This window comes from Mobula hypostoma, chromosome 11 (genome assembly GCF_963921235.1).
Source record: "Mobula hypostoma chromosome 11, sMobHyp1.1, whole genome shotgun sequence".
In the NCBI taxonomy this organism is placed as follows: Eukaryota; Metazoa; Chordata; class Chondrichthyes; order Myliobatiformes; family Myliobatidae; genus Mobula; species Mobula hypostoma.
Genome location: NC_086107.1, coordinates 8,039,334 through 8,054,924, shown reverse-complemented (window position 1 = coordinate 8,054,924; position 15,591 = coordinate 8,039,334). Strand labels below are relative to the sequence as shown.

General features: G+C 40.3%; 1 protein-coding gene across 1 annotated transcript in view; it reads left to right on the top strand.

The window, feature by feature from the left end:
* LOC134353570 (doublecortin domain-containing protein 1-like) overlaps positions 1-15,591 on the top strand; it is a 610,678-nt gene that overhangs the window by 70,658 nt on the left and 524,429 nt on the right. Inside the window, exons 4-5 of the mRNA XM_063061626.1 lie at positions 2,801-2,960; positions 5,590-5,752. Of these exons, the coding sequence (XP_062917696.1) occupies positions 2,801-2,960; positions 5,590-5,752 (323 nt within the window). The remainder of the gene's footprint in view (positions 1-2,800; positions 2,961-5,589; positions 5,753-15,591) is intronic.

Here is a 15,591-nt window from a genome sequence, read left to right as displayed (position 1 = left end):
AAGCCAGGAGGAAATCTGGAAGTTGCCTTCAGTGGTTTGCTGAAATACTGGGCATTTCATTGTGTACACCTTGGGAACAGGAAAATGCAAATACTTGTTGAACGTGAAACAAAGGGTCATAGAGTCATTGAAACATGCAGCACGGAAACAGGCCCTTTGGCTATCTAGTGCATGGTGAACCATTAAGCCTACTCCCATTGACCTGCAGAGGGACCATAACCCTCCATACCCCTATGATCCACGTACTTACCCAAACTTCTCTTAAATGTTGAAATCGAGCTGGCATGCACCACTTGTGCTGGTGGTTTGTTTCTCACTCTCATGAGTGAAGAAGCTTCCCCTCATGTTCCCCTTAAACATTTCATCTTTCACCCTTAACCCATGACCTCTGGTTGTAATCTTCTCCCAACCTCAGTGGAATTACCCTATCTATACCCCTCATAATTTTGTGTAACTCTATCAAATCTCCACTCAATCTTCTACATTCCAAGGAATAAAGTCCTAACCTATTCAGTCTTTCCATATAACTCAGGTCCTCCCAGACCTGATAACATCCTTGTAAATTTTCTTTGTATTCTTTCAACCCTTGTTTACATCTTTTCTGTAGATGGGTGACCAAAACTGCAAGCAATACCCCAAACTAAGCCTCACAAATATCTTATAGAACTTCAACATAACATCCCATCTCCTGTACTCAATACATTGATTTTTGAAGGGCAATGTGCCAAAAGCCTTCTTTACAACTTTATCTACCCACAAAGCCACTTTCAATGAACTATGGACCTGTATTCCCAGATCCATGTGTTCTACTGCACCTGTACAATGAAAGTTAGGGGTTTGTACAAGGGAGGACAACAAGGTACTTGAAGGAAGTTATTTTTAAACTATTTTACTTTAATTATGTAGGTACAAAATCACTGGGCCAAAATCATGGAGCTCTCTCCCTAAAAGGACTTTGGTGAGAGATTTCCATTCACACCTCAAGGACTGCAATTGCTCAAGAAGGAAGCTCACCACCATCTTCAAGGGCAGCTATGGCTGGGCTTTAAATACTGACTCACTTGGGGAAGCACGCATCCCTTGAATTAATTTTAAAAAAGTGATTCGATTTTTAATTTTTTTAAATTTAGGAATTAATTTTTTTTAAATTTAGAAAATTTAGGAATACAATTTAAAAGCAAAGGTGCAATGCTGAGGCTTTATAAGACACTGGTGAGGCCTCACTTGGAGTGTTGTATGCAGTTTTGGGCCACTTATGGAAGAAAGGCTGTGCTGACATTGGAGAAGGTTCAAAGGAGGTTCACAAAAATGATTCTGGAATCGAAAGGCTTGTCATATGAGGTGCGTTTGATGCTTCTGGGCCTCTACTCACGGGAATTCAGAAGATTGTGGAGGGATTCTCAGTGAAACCTATTGAATGTTGAACGGCCTAGACAGAGTAGATGTGAAGAGGATGTTTCCTATGGTCGGGTAGTTGAAGTCCAAAGGACACAGCCTCAGAATAGAGGGACGTCTACGTTTGTATTTAGAATGGAGATGAGAAGGAATTTCTTTAGCCAGAGAGTGATGAATCTATGGAATTCATTGCCACAGGCGGCTGTGGAGCCAAGTCATTAGGTATATTTAAAGCAGACATTGATAGATTCTTGATTAGTCAGGGCATGGCGTGATACAAGGTGATGTCAGGAATTTGGGGCTGAGAGAGAAAATGGATCAGCCATGATGAAACGGCAGAGCAGACTCAATGGCCTAATTCTGCTCCTAAATCTTACTGGTCTTACTGGAATCATGCAGTTCGGAGTGGAGTTCTACTGGGAAATATTAAAAACATATTTTCTGCTTATGTTGCAAGTACACTCTGAAGGCAATACTTTTTGTGACAGATACTTATTGTCCTGCTGGCTACTGATATGAAGTCTAAACAATGTCAATACTTGCTTTCAGGATTAGCACAATGATTAATAATTTGCTGGAGTTAGTTGGATTGTCACTTTCAATGGTGGTTTAAAATTGACGGGCAAGATTGGATGATCCACACATGTGACTAAACATTTAATAGATATTTGATTCACTGATAGTAGAATCAACTAGTCTTGGCCTTGAATGGTGGAAGAGTTTGAGTTACCGATGAACATACTCCCGATTTTATGCTCTGAAGCAATCTGCTCTTTTTTTTCCTTTCCACAGTCGTGCATTTGCTTAATATTTAAAATACTAATTGCTATTATTTTTAACAGAAGAGATTCTGAAGATCTGGAAATCCAGAGTAACACACACACAAAATCACAAAATACTGGATGAAATCTGCAGGTCAGGCAGCATCTATAGAAGAGAAACAGTCAATGCTATGGGCCGAGACTCTTCATCAATACTGGAAAGGAAAGGGGAAAAAGCTAGAATAAGAAGGTGGTGGTGGGAGGGGGGCAGTGAGTAGGAGGGGCAGGAATACAAGCTGGTAGGGGATATATGAGACCAGGTGAGGGGGAAGGTGGGTGGGTGGGGGTAGGGGGGAAATGAAGTAAGAAGCTGGGAGCTGATAGGTGGAAAGGTAAAGTACTGAAGAAAAAGGAATCTGATAGGACAGGAAAGTGGACCATGGAAGAAAGGGAAGAAGGACGGGCAGCTGATGGAGGAGTTGATACAAGAGTCGTGACTTCGGCCCAAAACGTTGACAGTTTATTCCTTTCCATAGATGCTGCCTGACCTGCTGAGTTTCTCCAGCAGTTTCTGTGTGTTGCTATAATTCGGTTTTGCTTCCTATTACCTGTTTCACACACTGAATAAATTTCCCTTTACACAGGAAGGTGCATTCTTCATTGTCTTCAAGGCTGCTGACAGCTTGCCGGGATTGCAAACAAAAGCCACTCTCTAAACATCAGGAGACGATCATAAAAGTAACAGCTTTCAAGAATGGGACCCACAATATTTCTGCAAAACTTGCAGTACTTAACTTCAATCTGGTAATGGCTCTGTGAAGAAATTCTTTATACTTCTATAATTGTATAAGATCACATGCCAGCTGTTATTGAATAATTTCATATTTAGATCTTAAATTCCTCTGGAGTTTAAATTATTATGAGTTATATATGAAAATACATGAATTGCAAACATCATCACACTACCACGCAATGCATACGTGCCTCGCTTAAAGTAACCTTGAAGTCAGATTCGCTTCACGGACTTATGTGGGCACAGGAAAATCCAAAGGCTACTGGTTTGTGTCATTCTAATGTGTGGTCCTGTACTGTGGTGTAATGTTATCTGTTCTATAATAGTTCCCAGTTTTGTGGTCCAATACTCTGTTGGGCTTGACAATTTCCGCTGTGCTGGTATTATTATGAGATATAACATGCCAGTAAGTTTGGTGGAGATGGGGATGGTGGTAGTTGGAGAGATCTCCACTGGAAGAATAGCTTCAATGTGTAACAATCTGAGCTTCACACAAGACTGAACTGACAGCATACCGGAGCTGGGGTCTAATCATGACCTTTGAACAATATTTAATGATTTATTTAAAGATACAGCGTGGAGCAGGTCTTTCTGGCACAACGAACCGCATTGCCCAGCAACCCACTAATTTAACCTAGCCTAATCACAGGACAATTTACAATGACCAACTAACCTACTGACCGGTACATCTTTGGACTGTGTGAGGAACCTGGAGCACCCGGAAGAAAGTTCTTACAGATATCATTGGAATCCTAACGTCCTGAGCTGTAATAGCTTCACGCTAAACACTATGCTACTGTGGCTCTCTAATGCAGTGTAGAAAGCCGCTGAAAACATATATTTATTTAAAAAATTATCTTAGTTCATTGTCTAATTACCTGACTAATGAATTGGAAAGTTGACAGCAATGGCCCATCTATCATATAATTTCCTCTCTTGAATGAATATTTCAATCTGAAAAGAAAGAGAAGATTGGTACTCGGGATGACTTATTGCTTGCAGGGTTGTTTGCCGAGCCTGGAGGTTAGGTCACAAACATTTCATCACCAGTCGAGGTGACATCATCAGCACTCAACTGAGTGTTGTTTCTGCTGAGTGCTTGTGTTTATATTGGTCTGATTTGTTGTGATTGATTTAATCTATTTGGCAGTCACCACCCTGCGACCAGACATTGTCCTAGTGTGTGAGTCTACCAAGCAAGTGGTGCTGCTGGAACTGACAGGCCCATGGGAAGATAGCTTGGAGGAGGCCTTTGAAAGGAAGCTCTCCAAGTACGCAGGACTGGTCACCCAACTGTCAGCAGGCTGGATGGAGAGCGAGGTGTCTCCCAGTGGAGATTGGTTGTAGGGGATTCGTAGCCCGTTCTTTAGTTAGAGCCTTCAGCATTTTGGGCATCGAGGGAGAGAGGAAGAGGAGAGCCATCCGCAGTACCACCGATGTGACAGAGAGGGCCTCAAGATGGCTGTGGCTCAAAAGAGGGGAGCCATGGAGTCATAAGTAGCTAGCCATCTGGACACAGGCTGGGGTCTGATCAGCCCCGGCTGGGTCACCTGGAGGTGGTTGTATGATGTTGAAAGACCCGAAACACCCGATGATTCCAGGAACATCACTGAAGATGTGTCCAGAAGCATCAATAGATGTATGTACACAGTGGCATTTTGTTGCTAATGACAAAGTAGCTCAATAGGTACTCCAGCAAACTTGAAAAATACCAACACCTCCACCCATTAACCCACAACACCACACCACACCATTCACTACACCTCCACTAATCAACCCACCCTTCCCACCACACCACACCACCCACTACACCACCACCCATCAACCCACCACACCACACCACCCACTACACCACCACCCATCAACCCACAGCACCACACCACCCACTACACCTTCACCCATCGACGCACAACACCACACCATTCACCACACCTCCACCCATCCTCCCCACCACACCAGACCACCCACTACACCTCCACCCATCAACCCACCCTCCCCACAACACCAGCCACCACCCACTACACCTCCACCCATCAACCCACCCTCCCCACAACACCAGCCACCACCCACTACACCTCCACCCATCAACGCACAACACCACACCATCAACCCACCCTCCCCACCACACCACATCATCCACTACACCTCTACATATCAACCCACTCATCCACACCACAACACACCATTCTACCCATTAACGCACCCCTCCACTCATTAACCCACTCCACCCCACCACACCACCTACCACCCATTAACCCACCCCAGCCCACCACACAACCCACTACACCTCCAACCATTAACCCACCCCTCCCCACCACACCACCCACTACAACTCCACCCACTGACCCACCCCACCACAACACCCCCATCATTACTTGACCATTTCCTGTCAGAATTACCTTAGACACTCACGTACCTAGCGTCTCATAAAATCAGTCTGTGTATATTAGCTGATCTTATGTACTTATATTTATTATGTTTTTTTAAAATCAGTTCTTTATGCTTATTGTGTTTATTTAAGCTGCATTGGATCTGGGGTAACAATCATTTCCTTCTCCTTTATACTCGTTTACTGATGAATGACAAACTATCTTGAATCTTGAATCTTTATTTATGATGGTTTGTTTTTTCCATTTTCAGTTGCTGGAGGAGAGTACCATAAAGCTCAACCTGAACTCAGCTGCGAGGAGAGTTTTTCTTGCAAATGGCCAAGAAGCATTTGAGCCAAAGGATATTCCTCATAATGTTGATGTCTATATTTCAACTGGAGAGCCTTTCATAGATCCATTCAAAAACATAAAAGGTAAAAGATTCCAGAAGCAAAACACTGGAAACTTTATTATGTACACCTGCTTGTTAATGCAAATATCTAATCAGCCAATTATTTATGCATTGAGTTGCTGCCACATGATTGGCTGATTAGATATTTGCATTAACAAGCAGGTGTATAGGAGTACTTAATAAAGTGGCCACTGAGCATATACCCAATTCAACTGCGAACAAGTTTTATGATTAAAAAATACATGGACCAACTGTGATGATATGTTTTTAGTTGTGCTACTTTACTTCTGATTGCATATTCACACTTGTAAGTATGTTACCGTCAAGGTCAATAATTGGAAATTGAAAGCTATATCTTTCTGATTAGTATTACGGAGCAGGATATATTTCTTTTGTTTTTAAACCTGTTTGTTGTGAACACAATTGAATAGTTTTAAAAAGTTCATGTTATGTAGTACTCCTTTACCATCAGGCTCCTGAACCAGTGTGGATAATCTCACTCACCCCAACATTGAACTGATTCCACAAACTATGGAATTACTTTCATGGTCTCTTCATTTTTTCAATGCTTGTTGTTTATTATTATTATTACTTTGTTGTGTTTATTTTTGTATTTGCACAATTTGCAGTCTTTTGCACATTGGTTATTTGCCTGACCTTGTTGTATGTGGTTTTTCATTGATTATATTTTGTGTCTTTGTATCAACTGTGAATGCCCACAAGAAAATACATTTCAGGGTAGTATATGATGACATATATATACTTTGATAACAAATTTACTTTGAACTTTGCTGCTAATTTAGTAATTTTATTTTTAATTTAATTTATTAATTTTAGTTTGAAAGGCAGTGCAAGTATTCCTTGGAATCAATATGCTGATTTTAATAGGATATAACATTTTGCAAACAACACCCCTGTCACAATTTAATGCGGAAAATGATTAACCTTATGAGAAAATGAGGAAATTCCTTTTAAGGTACACTCATAAAATCTTTCCTTTGCACATATCACACTGGTCAGTGATAACAAGCTGATTCATATATGATTGAATCAGAATCGGAATCAGGTTTAATATGATTGACATATGTTGAGAAATGTGTTGTTTTGCAGCAGCAGTACATAAAAAGCTGTACATTACAATCAGAAATATGTAGAAAAATAAATTGAAGTAAGTAGTGCAGAAATAGAGCAAAATATAGTGAGGTAGTGTTCATGGGTTGGTTTTTTGTCCATTCAAAAATCTGATGGCAGAGGGGAAGAAATATGAAACATTGCATTATGACTAATGTCACAAGGAATCTTAATTTTTCAAAGACTAATTTAACTCTGCAAATATCACTCTGAAACTTAGAACATTTTAAAACATAAATAACAATAATAATAACTTATTTATAGATCACTTTTCATACAATGTAGTTCAAATTGCTTTATAATGCGAAAAAGGCAAACTTAAAAATAAAAGATCATATTAGTTAAAAGCAAGATTAAATAAATAGGTTTTAAACTGGTGTTTAAGAATGTTAACTGTGTCTGCCTCCCCTACAGTTTTAGGTATGAATTCCACAGTTTAGGAGTGTAGTTCAAAAAAGCTGACCTGCCAATAATCTTTTGAGGGAGATTATTTAAATTTAAGAGACCGGCAGAAGTGCTGAGCAGGATTATAAAATGAAATATAAATGTATTTAAAATTAGATCCGCCTTGATATTAAACATATTTCAAAAGGAAACACCATTTACCCACAGAAATATAATTGAAAATTCCTTAGGTACAATTAGTCACCATAGAGTTTCGACGATAGAAGCTGAAAATAAAGTCTAGAGTTAATAGTCTTTCTATATGACAGCTATTGCTGTTATTCCAGCTGCACTCTCCCTTTTAATAGGCTAAACTGGGAGGAGAGACTTTCTGCTTTGTGTTTCTTTTGGCTGTATTTCATGGCGACATGCTCCGCTGTTCTTTCAGCACCAAAATGTTGGCACACAGCGCTGAAATTTCATACCAACTCTTGCTGGTTCAGCAAGCTTAACCCACAGAAATCTGGTGCACTGTTATTGCTTTTGACTGATAATCAATCTTGGTGCTGCTCGACAGTTGTCGCTGGGACACAGACCAGAGCAGGTGGCAGATGGGCCTTGTCACCAGAGAACACGGATAGTAAAGAACAAAATGTGCAGTGTCCCCGTATCTTCAATAGGGCATGTTAAGAAGAGGGTTGTAAATGAGATAGAAAGAAGCACTTATATTAAAAAAAAATAACGTGTACCACTATGGCATCAATATTTTACAACATCATGTGGAAAATATGTGAACACAATTTAAGGGAAAAGCTTACCTGTGCTAGATTGGTGAAGAATTTAAAGTAAATAACTACAGAAAATTACACTTTTCACATAACATGGCAAAAATCCATTTGCCTGACTTGTAATGCTGTTTGCAGTTGAAGAGAATCAGAATCAGATTTAGGTTTATTATCACTGATTTACACTCAGAGGCCACTTTATTAGGTATCTCCTGTACCTTATAAAGTGGCCACTGAGTGTATGTTTGTGATCTTCTGCTGTTGTAGCCCATGTACTTCAGGGTTCAACATGCTGTACGTTCAGAGATGCTCTTCTGCACACCACTGTTGTAACGTGTACTTATTGAGTTGCTGTCGCCTTCCTGTCAGCTTGAACTAATCTGGCCATTCAGCACTGACCTCTCGCATCAAGAAGGTGTTTTCACCCACAGAACTGCCACTCATTGGATATTTTTTATTTCTCGCACCATTTTCTGTAAACTCTAGAGATTGTTGTGTGTGAAAATCCCAGGAGATCAGCAGTTTCTGAGATACTCAAACCATCCAGTCTGGCACCAACAATCATTCCACAGTCAAAGTCACTTAGATCACATTTCTTTTCCATTCTGATGTTTGGTCTGTAAAACAACTGAACTTCTTGACCATGTCTGCATGATTGGCTGATTAGATATTTGCATTCATGAGCAGGTGTGCAGGTGTACCTAATAAAGTGGTCACTGAGTATATGTTGTAAATGTTGTTTTGCAGCTGACATTATTTTTGTGAGATGGAATTGATAATTCTGTCATTCTGTAACATGTTTCTGTTAGTTCCTGCTGTAACTTTACAGAGCATTGTTTTTCACTTTTTGTGAGCGTTTCTGAAAATGTAATATCCCGCAATATTCCTTTCCACCTTTGGCTCAGTGAAAGATATTTAAAGAAAATGTAATGGTCTTTTAAAAAATACCTTTCCTATTCAATATTTCATAATAATTGTGTTTTTGAGGAGAATGATGAAAATATCGTGGAAGGACAGAGTAACAAATGGGAAAGTATTGTGAAAAGCCAGGATAAGAAGAGAGCTGACACCAGGAAACAGCAGCTGGAATTTTTGGGACAGGTACTGAGGAAAGAGAAGCTCAAACATCTTGCAGTGACAGGAAAAACTAACGCAAGAAAAAGTCGTGGTCAACATCGCATGACATTCATGAGTTACATTAAGGAATGGACAGGGAAAAGTTTTGAAGAATTTATTGGAACATCTCAGATTAAAGACAGATGGAAGACCATGATTGCCCACGTCATACAACACAGCACATGATGATTGGATTGGATAGTATTTCTCCAGATGACATGGTGGATCCAAGTGAGGAGGGGAGCTGGAAGATAGGAACAGTGGGGGAGAGTGACTCCAACCACAAACCCCTTCCACTGCATACTATCTACCAACTCAGCTCTCATGTTGGGTTCCATGCTCCATCTTTCTCTCCAATCAGATTTGATCATTTACAGCCTTTTGTTGTTTCTGCCTATCACCTTCCAGCCTCTGTCATTTGTTCTACTCTCCTCTCCACCATCTGCTGATCAATCTCCCTCACTTGAATCCACCCATCATCTGCCAGATCTTTCTCCACCCCTTCCTCTCACCTCTTTATGCTAGCTATCTCTCCTCTACTATTTCAAACCAAATGAAAGGAATCAACCTGAAATATCAATCATCCATTTCCCTCCACGACACTGCCTGACCTGCTGAGTTCTGCAGCCATTTGTGCTTTTGTTTGACATGCCATAGCTGTAAGTTTTTAGCTCAAGTCTATGATGCCAACATTGCATGTACCTAATGCAAACCCAACAGTGAGCAGGAGATAAATTGAGGATCTAGGTGTTGGACTTCAGGCTCCTATACTTCCACCCTGCTGGTGGATGAGAAGATGGCATGTCCTGGGTGGTGAGGAATCTTAATGTTGGATGCCATCCTATTCACATGCTGCCTCTGGAAGATATTGGGGAGCGTTGTACCCATGGTGTACTTTTGGAAGAAAGTTGTTAAAATGTGATTGTTTTTGTATTTAATTTTCTTCTGCCCAAGTCTCCAGATGCCACTTCTCTCATTGCTTGCCAATATACAGTTCCTGTCCCATTTCCCTGATCTCAGAATGGTATTTCCTCTCCACTGTATCCTAATTCTTTTGTTAAGGGATGACATTTTCTGCAATTAGCCATTGACTCTATAGAGAATATAACAGTACAGTGAAGAAGAATAATTTAAGAAAACTTCTCTCACAGTTAAGTAATTGTGTAATGAATCACAGTGCAGGCTCTTCAGTCCTGCTACCATGACCCCTCCCCCATCTCCACCAAACCTACTGCAGCTTCATAGACATATTATCTCGTAAGTGATATTGGCAAAGTGGAAAATGGCAAGCCCAACAGAGTATTGGACCACAAAATTGGGATTCATTGTCTGATGTTCTGTTCCCAGAACTATTATAGAACATCAAACATAGAATGGTGCAGGCCCTTTGGCTCACAATGTACCAACCTGTCACCTGTCAGGATTGGTGTCCAAAACGAACTTTACCTCAGACTACACACACAAAAATTGCTGGTGAACGCAGCAGGCCAGGCAGCATTTTTTGTGTGTGTTGCTTGAAGTTTCAGCATCTGCAGATTTCCTCGTGTTTACCTCAGACTACCTCCTTATCTTTGTTTGCATCTTGCTTCTCTGTCTGCTTCTCACTCTTCCTGTCTGTAGCTTTCAGAATCAGATTTAATATCACTGGCATATGTTGGGAAATTTGGTGTTATGTGGCAGCGGTACATTGCAATACATAATAAAAACTGTATATGTATATATGTTTAAAAGTTATATCAAGTAAATAGTGCAAAAAGAGAAAACAAAGTAGTGAGATAGTGTTCGTGGTTTCAATGTGCATTCAGAAATCGGATGGCAGAGGGAAAGAAACTGTGAATCGTGGAGTGTTTGACTTCAGGCTCCTGTACCTCCTCTTTGATGGTAGCAATGAGCAGAGGGCATGTCCTGGGTGATGGGGGCCCTTAATGATGGAGCAGCCTTTTTGAAACATCGTTCCTTGAAGATATCCTGAATGCTAAAGAGGGTATTCCCATGATGGAGCTGACTGAGTTTACAACTTTTTCTCTGTTCTTTCTGCCTATATATTTTTCTCGTCCTCTCTTTCTCTCAACCCCAACTCTGTCTTTCTTTCTCTTTGCTTGTATCTTCTCTCTGCTTTTCTCTCTACTTTTTTCCTGTCTGCATTACTCCACCTCTCTTTCTCCACCCCCTTCTTTCTTTATCTTTCTTTCTCCCTCTTTGTCTTGCACAAGAACGGAACATAGAACATTACAGCATGGTACAGAGCCTTCAGCCCACAATGTTGTGTCAACCTTTAAACCTACTCTAAGATCAATCTAATGCTTCCCTCTTACATAGACCTCCATTTTTCTATCATCCATGTGCCCATCTAAGAGTTTCTTAAATGCCCCTAATGTATCTGCTTCTTCACCACTCCTGGCATGGGGTTCCATGCACCCACCACTCTCTGTCTAAGGAATTTGCTTGTGATATCACCCTGTACTTTCTATACCTTAAATTTATGTTGCCTTGAATTTCTCAACTCATAACCTACCAAGCCACATGTCTTTGCAATGTGAAATGAAACTAGATTATTTGTAATTAGTCCTTTCTCAAAGGCAAGTCCCTATCCAATCTGGTGTCTGTGTTTGGTTGGGTAATATGTAACAACACTGAGATGCACTAACTGAAAAAAAACAATCCCTTCAACCACTTGAACACGAGGAATAGGAAGGATTTACCTAAGATGTTTCTTACTGTGGTGAACCTGATAACCAGATTTGAAATATACTACTGTAATGCACAGATTTTATTATTATGTATTGCATTGTACTGCTGCTGCATAGAAACAAATTTTGCGACATATGCCAGTGATTTTAAGCCTGATTCTGACTTTGATATTTGTTAAAATGTGGTGAAAAAGAGACAAATATCTGAAATTCGGAGCTGCCTGGGGTGGTGGTGAAGGCAGAAGCATTAGGGATTTTGAAGAGCTGTTTGGATAGGCTAATGAATGTGAGGGAAATGGAAGAGTATCGACATCGTGTGAGCAGAAGAGATTAGTTTAGTTGGCCATTTGATTACTAATTTAATTGGTTTGCGCAACATTGTGGACCAAGAGCCTGTTCCTGTGCTGTACTCTTCCATGTTCTATCAGCACCAAAAGTCAAAATGTCAAAGTAAAATTTATTATAAAAATATGTATATGTTACCATGTAACTACCCTGAGATTCATTTTCTTGCTGGCATTTACAAGAAACTTAGTCATCTCCATTATGTGTACTCGCCTCTGTAGTACTCAAGACATATTCAAGGAGCAGTGCCTTAGAAAGGTGGTGTTCATCATTAAGGATCCCCATCACCCAGGACATGCCCTCTTCTCACTGTTACCATCAGGAAGGAGGTACAGAAGCCTGAAGGCACACACTTAGCGATTCAGGAACAGCTTCTTCCTCTTTGCCATCCGATTCCTAAATAGACATTGCATCCACGATGCTACCTCACTTTTAAAAAATTATTGCTGTTTTTACACTATTATTTTTAATTGAAGTATTTAATATACATATCTATATACTTACTGTAATTCATTTATTTATTTTTTCTATATTTATCATGCATTGCATTGTACTGCTGACACTAAGTTAGCAAATTTCACAACATATGCTGGTGATTTTAAACCGGATTCTGATTCTGAAAATAAGTAAGTGCACCAGAATTTATGAAAACTATGCATAAACAGAGATTGACAAGTAGTCAATGTGCAAAAGAAGACAAGAATGCAAATAAGTAAAAACATAACACTGAGAACATTAGTACTTCAAAGTGTGCAAAAGGAGATCATGACTGGATTGATGCTTGTAGAATGGAGAAGAAAGCCTTAGAGTCAATCGAATAGCAGTTGCTATGTTTCAAGACAGAGCGGAGTTTTCTGTTCTGATATGTGCACTGTGAGTGTATTCATTTGTATTCCTTCTATGACCTTGCTTTATTAACAATAAAGTATCATGTGATTTTAGCAGGAAATTATATCTTAATTTTAACTTTTAGGGTAGATTATTCCATTAATCTGGTACCTTCAGTTTAAACCAAAACTTACATGGAAATGCATTCAGAATGAGAATCAGGTTTAATATCACTGGCATATGTTGTGAAATTTGCCAACTTAATGGCGTCAGTACCATACAATACATAATAACAGAGAAAAAAAGCTGTGAATTACAGTAAATATATATATATATAAATAAAACAGTTAAATTAAATAAGTAGTGCAAAAATAGAAATAAAAGAGTAGGAGGTAGTGGTTGTGGTTTCATCGCCCATTCAGAAATCGGATAGCAGAGGGAAAGAAGCTGTTCCTGAATCATTGAGCGTGTGTCTTCAGGCTTCTGTACGTCCTTCCTGATGGCAGCAATGAGAACTTGGCATGATGGGGGGTCCTTAGTGGTGTACGCTGCCTTTTGAGGCATCCCTCCTTGAAGATGTCCCGGATACTATGGAGGCTAGTGCCCATGATGGAGATGACTAAATTTACAACTCTCTGCAGCTTACTTCAATCCTCTGCAGCAGCCCCTGTGTAGACAGTGATGCAGCCAGTTAGAATGCTTTCCACAGTACAAATGCAGCACACTGGATTTTGGGCAATGCCGAGTGTGCTGTTTCTAGGGTAACAAAATGCGGGAGGAACTCCGTGGCTGAAGCAGCATCTGTGGAAGGGGAGCTGGACCGCTGAATGTCCATTTCTCTCTATAGGGGAAAATAGGCAGTTAAATATCCATTCCTTCCCTGATATGCTTCTGGATCCACTAATTTCATCCAGCATTTTGTTTCTGGGTATCAACATCTCTAAAGATCTAATCTGGGCCCAATAAATGATGCAGTTAGAAAGAAGGTACACCAATGGCTAAACCTCATTAGGAATTTGAGGAGATTTGGTATGTCACCAAAGACGCTAGCGAAGTTTGACAGATGTACCATGGAGACCATTCTGGCTGTTTACGTCACCATCTGGTATAGAGGCATCAATGCACAGGATTTGTCCAGAATCCACGAACACTACTTCACTATCTTGCTCTCTTTTTTGCACTACTTATTCATTTCTTTTAATATGGGTGGCATGGTGGCATAGTGATTAGCACAACGCTATTCCAACGTCATCTGTAAGGAGGCTGCATATCTTCCCCGCGGAATACGTGGGTATTCCTCAGGTGCTCCAGTTTCTGCCCACAGTCCAAAGATGGACAATTAGTGGGTTAGTTGGTCATTGTAATTAGGTTAAATCAGGGATTGCTAGGTGGCGAGGCTCAAAGGGCCAGAAGAGTCTATTCCAATTAATATTTCTTACTGTAACTTATAGTTATTTTTAATGTATTGCACTGTACTGCTGCCATGGAACAACTCATTTCACAATGTATTTCGTGAACCTTTGTGAACAGGAAGTTCACAGGACTGTGAACTTGCAACACTTCTGGCAGGGGTTGGGCCAGGGGGTGCTATCAGCTCACTTGCTCAAAAAATCTATTCTCAGTCTCCGTTATAAATACTGGAGGAACTCAGGATTTGCTGATATAATTATCTCACGAGAAACACTGCAGGCTAAGAACTTATAAAAGAGAGAGGTAACTAGCTCTGACATGAGAGGATAATGTTAGTTATCTGATACATGGTGAGTGGGTCACTTAACAACTAGCTACTAAGCAGTTTTAAAAATAAAAGATTTGTATGATGCATAAAAGAAGATTTCAAAAGATGCAGTTTTAAATAATATGAAATAGGAACATAAGAAATAGGAGCAGGAGTAGGCCATCTGTCTCATCGAGCCTGCTCTGCATTTAATAAGATCATGGCTGATTTGGCCATGGACTCACCTCCACCTACCTGCCTTTTCCCCCATAATCCTTAATTTCACTACTATGCAGTAATCTATCCAACCTTGTCTTAAATATATTTACTGAGGTAGCTTCCACTGCTTCATTGGGCAGAGAATTTCACAGATTCACCACTCTCTGGGAAAAGCGGTTCTTCCTCATCTCCATCCTAAATCTACTCCTCTGAATCTTGAGGCTATGCCCCCTAGTTCTAGTCTCACCTACTAGTGGAAACAAATTTCCTGCCTCTGTCTTATCTATCCCTTTCATAATCTTATATGTTTCTATAAGATCTCCTCTCATTCTTCTGAATTCCAGCGAGTACAGTCCCAGGTGACTCAATTTCTCCTCATAGTCTAACCCCCTCATCTCTGGAATGAACCTGGTGAACCTCCCCTGCACCACCTCCAAAGCCAGTATATCCTTCCTCAAGTAAGGAGTTGAGAACTGCATGCAGTACTCCAGGAGCGGCCTCACCAGTACCCTGTACAGTTGCCTTTTTGATAGCCTGCTGCAAGTGCAAACCAGCCTTAATATGAAAGGTATCTAACATTGATATGTCAAAGAACTTTGGAAGCCATTTGGTGGCATGGTAGTGTAGCGGTAGGCGAATCAGTTTA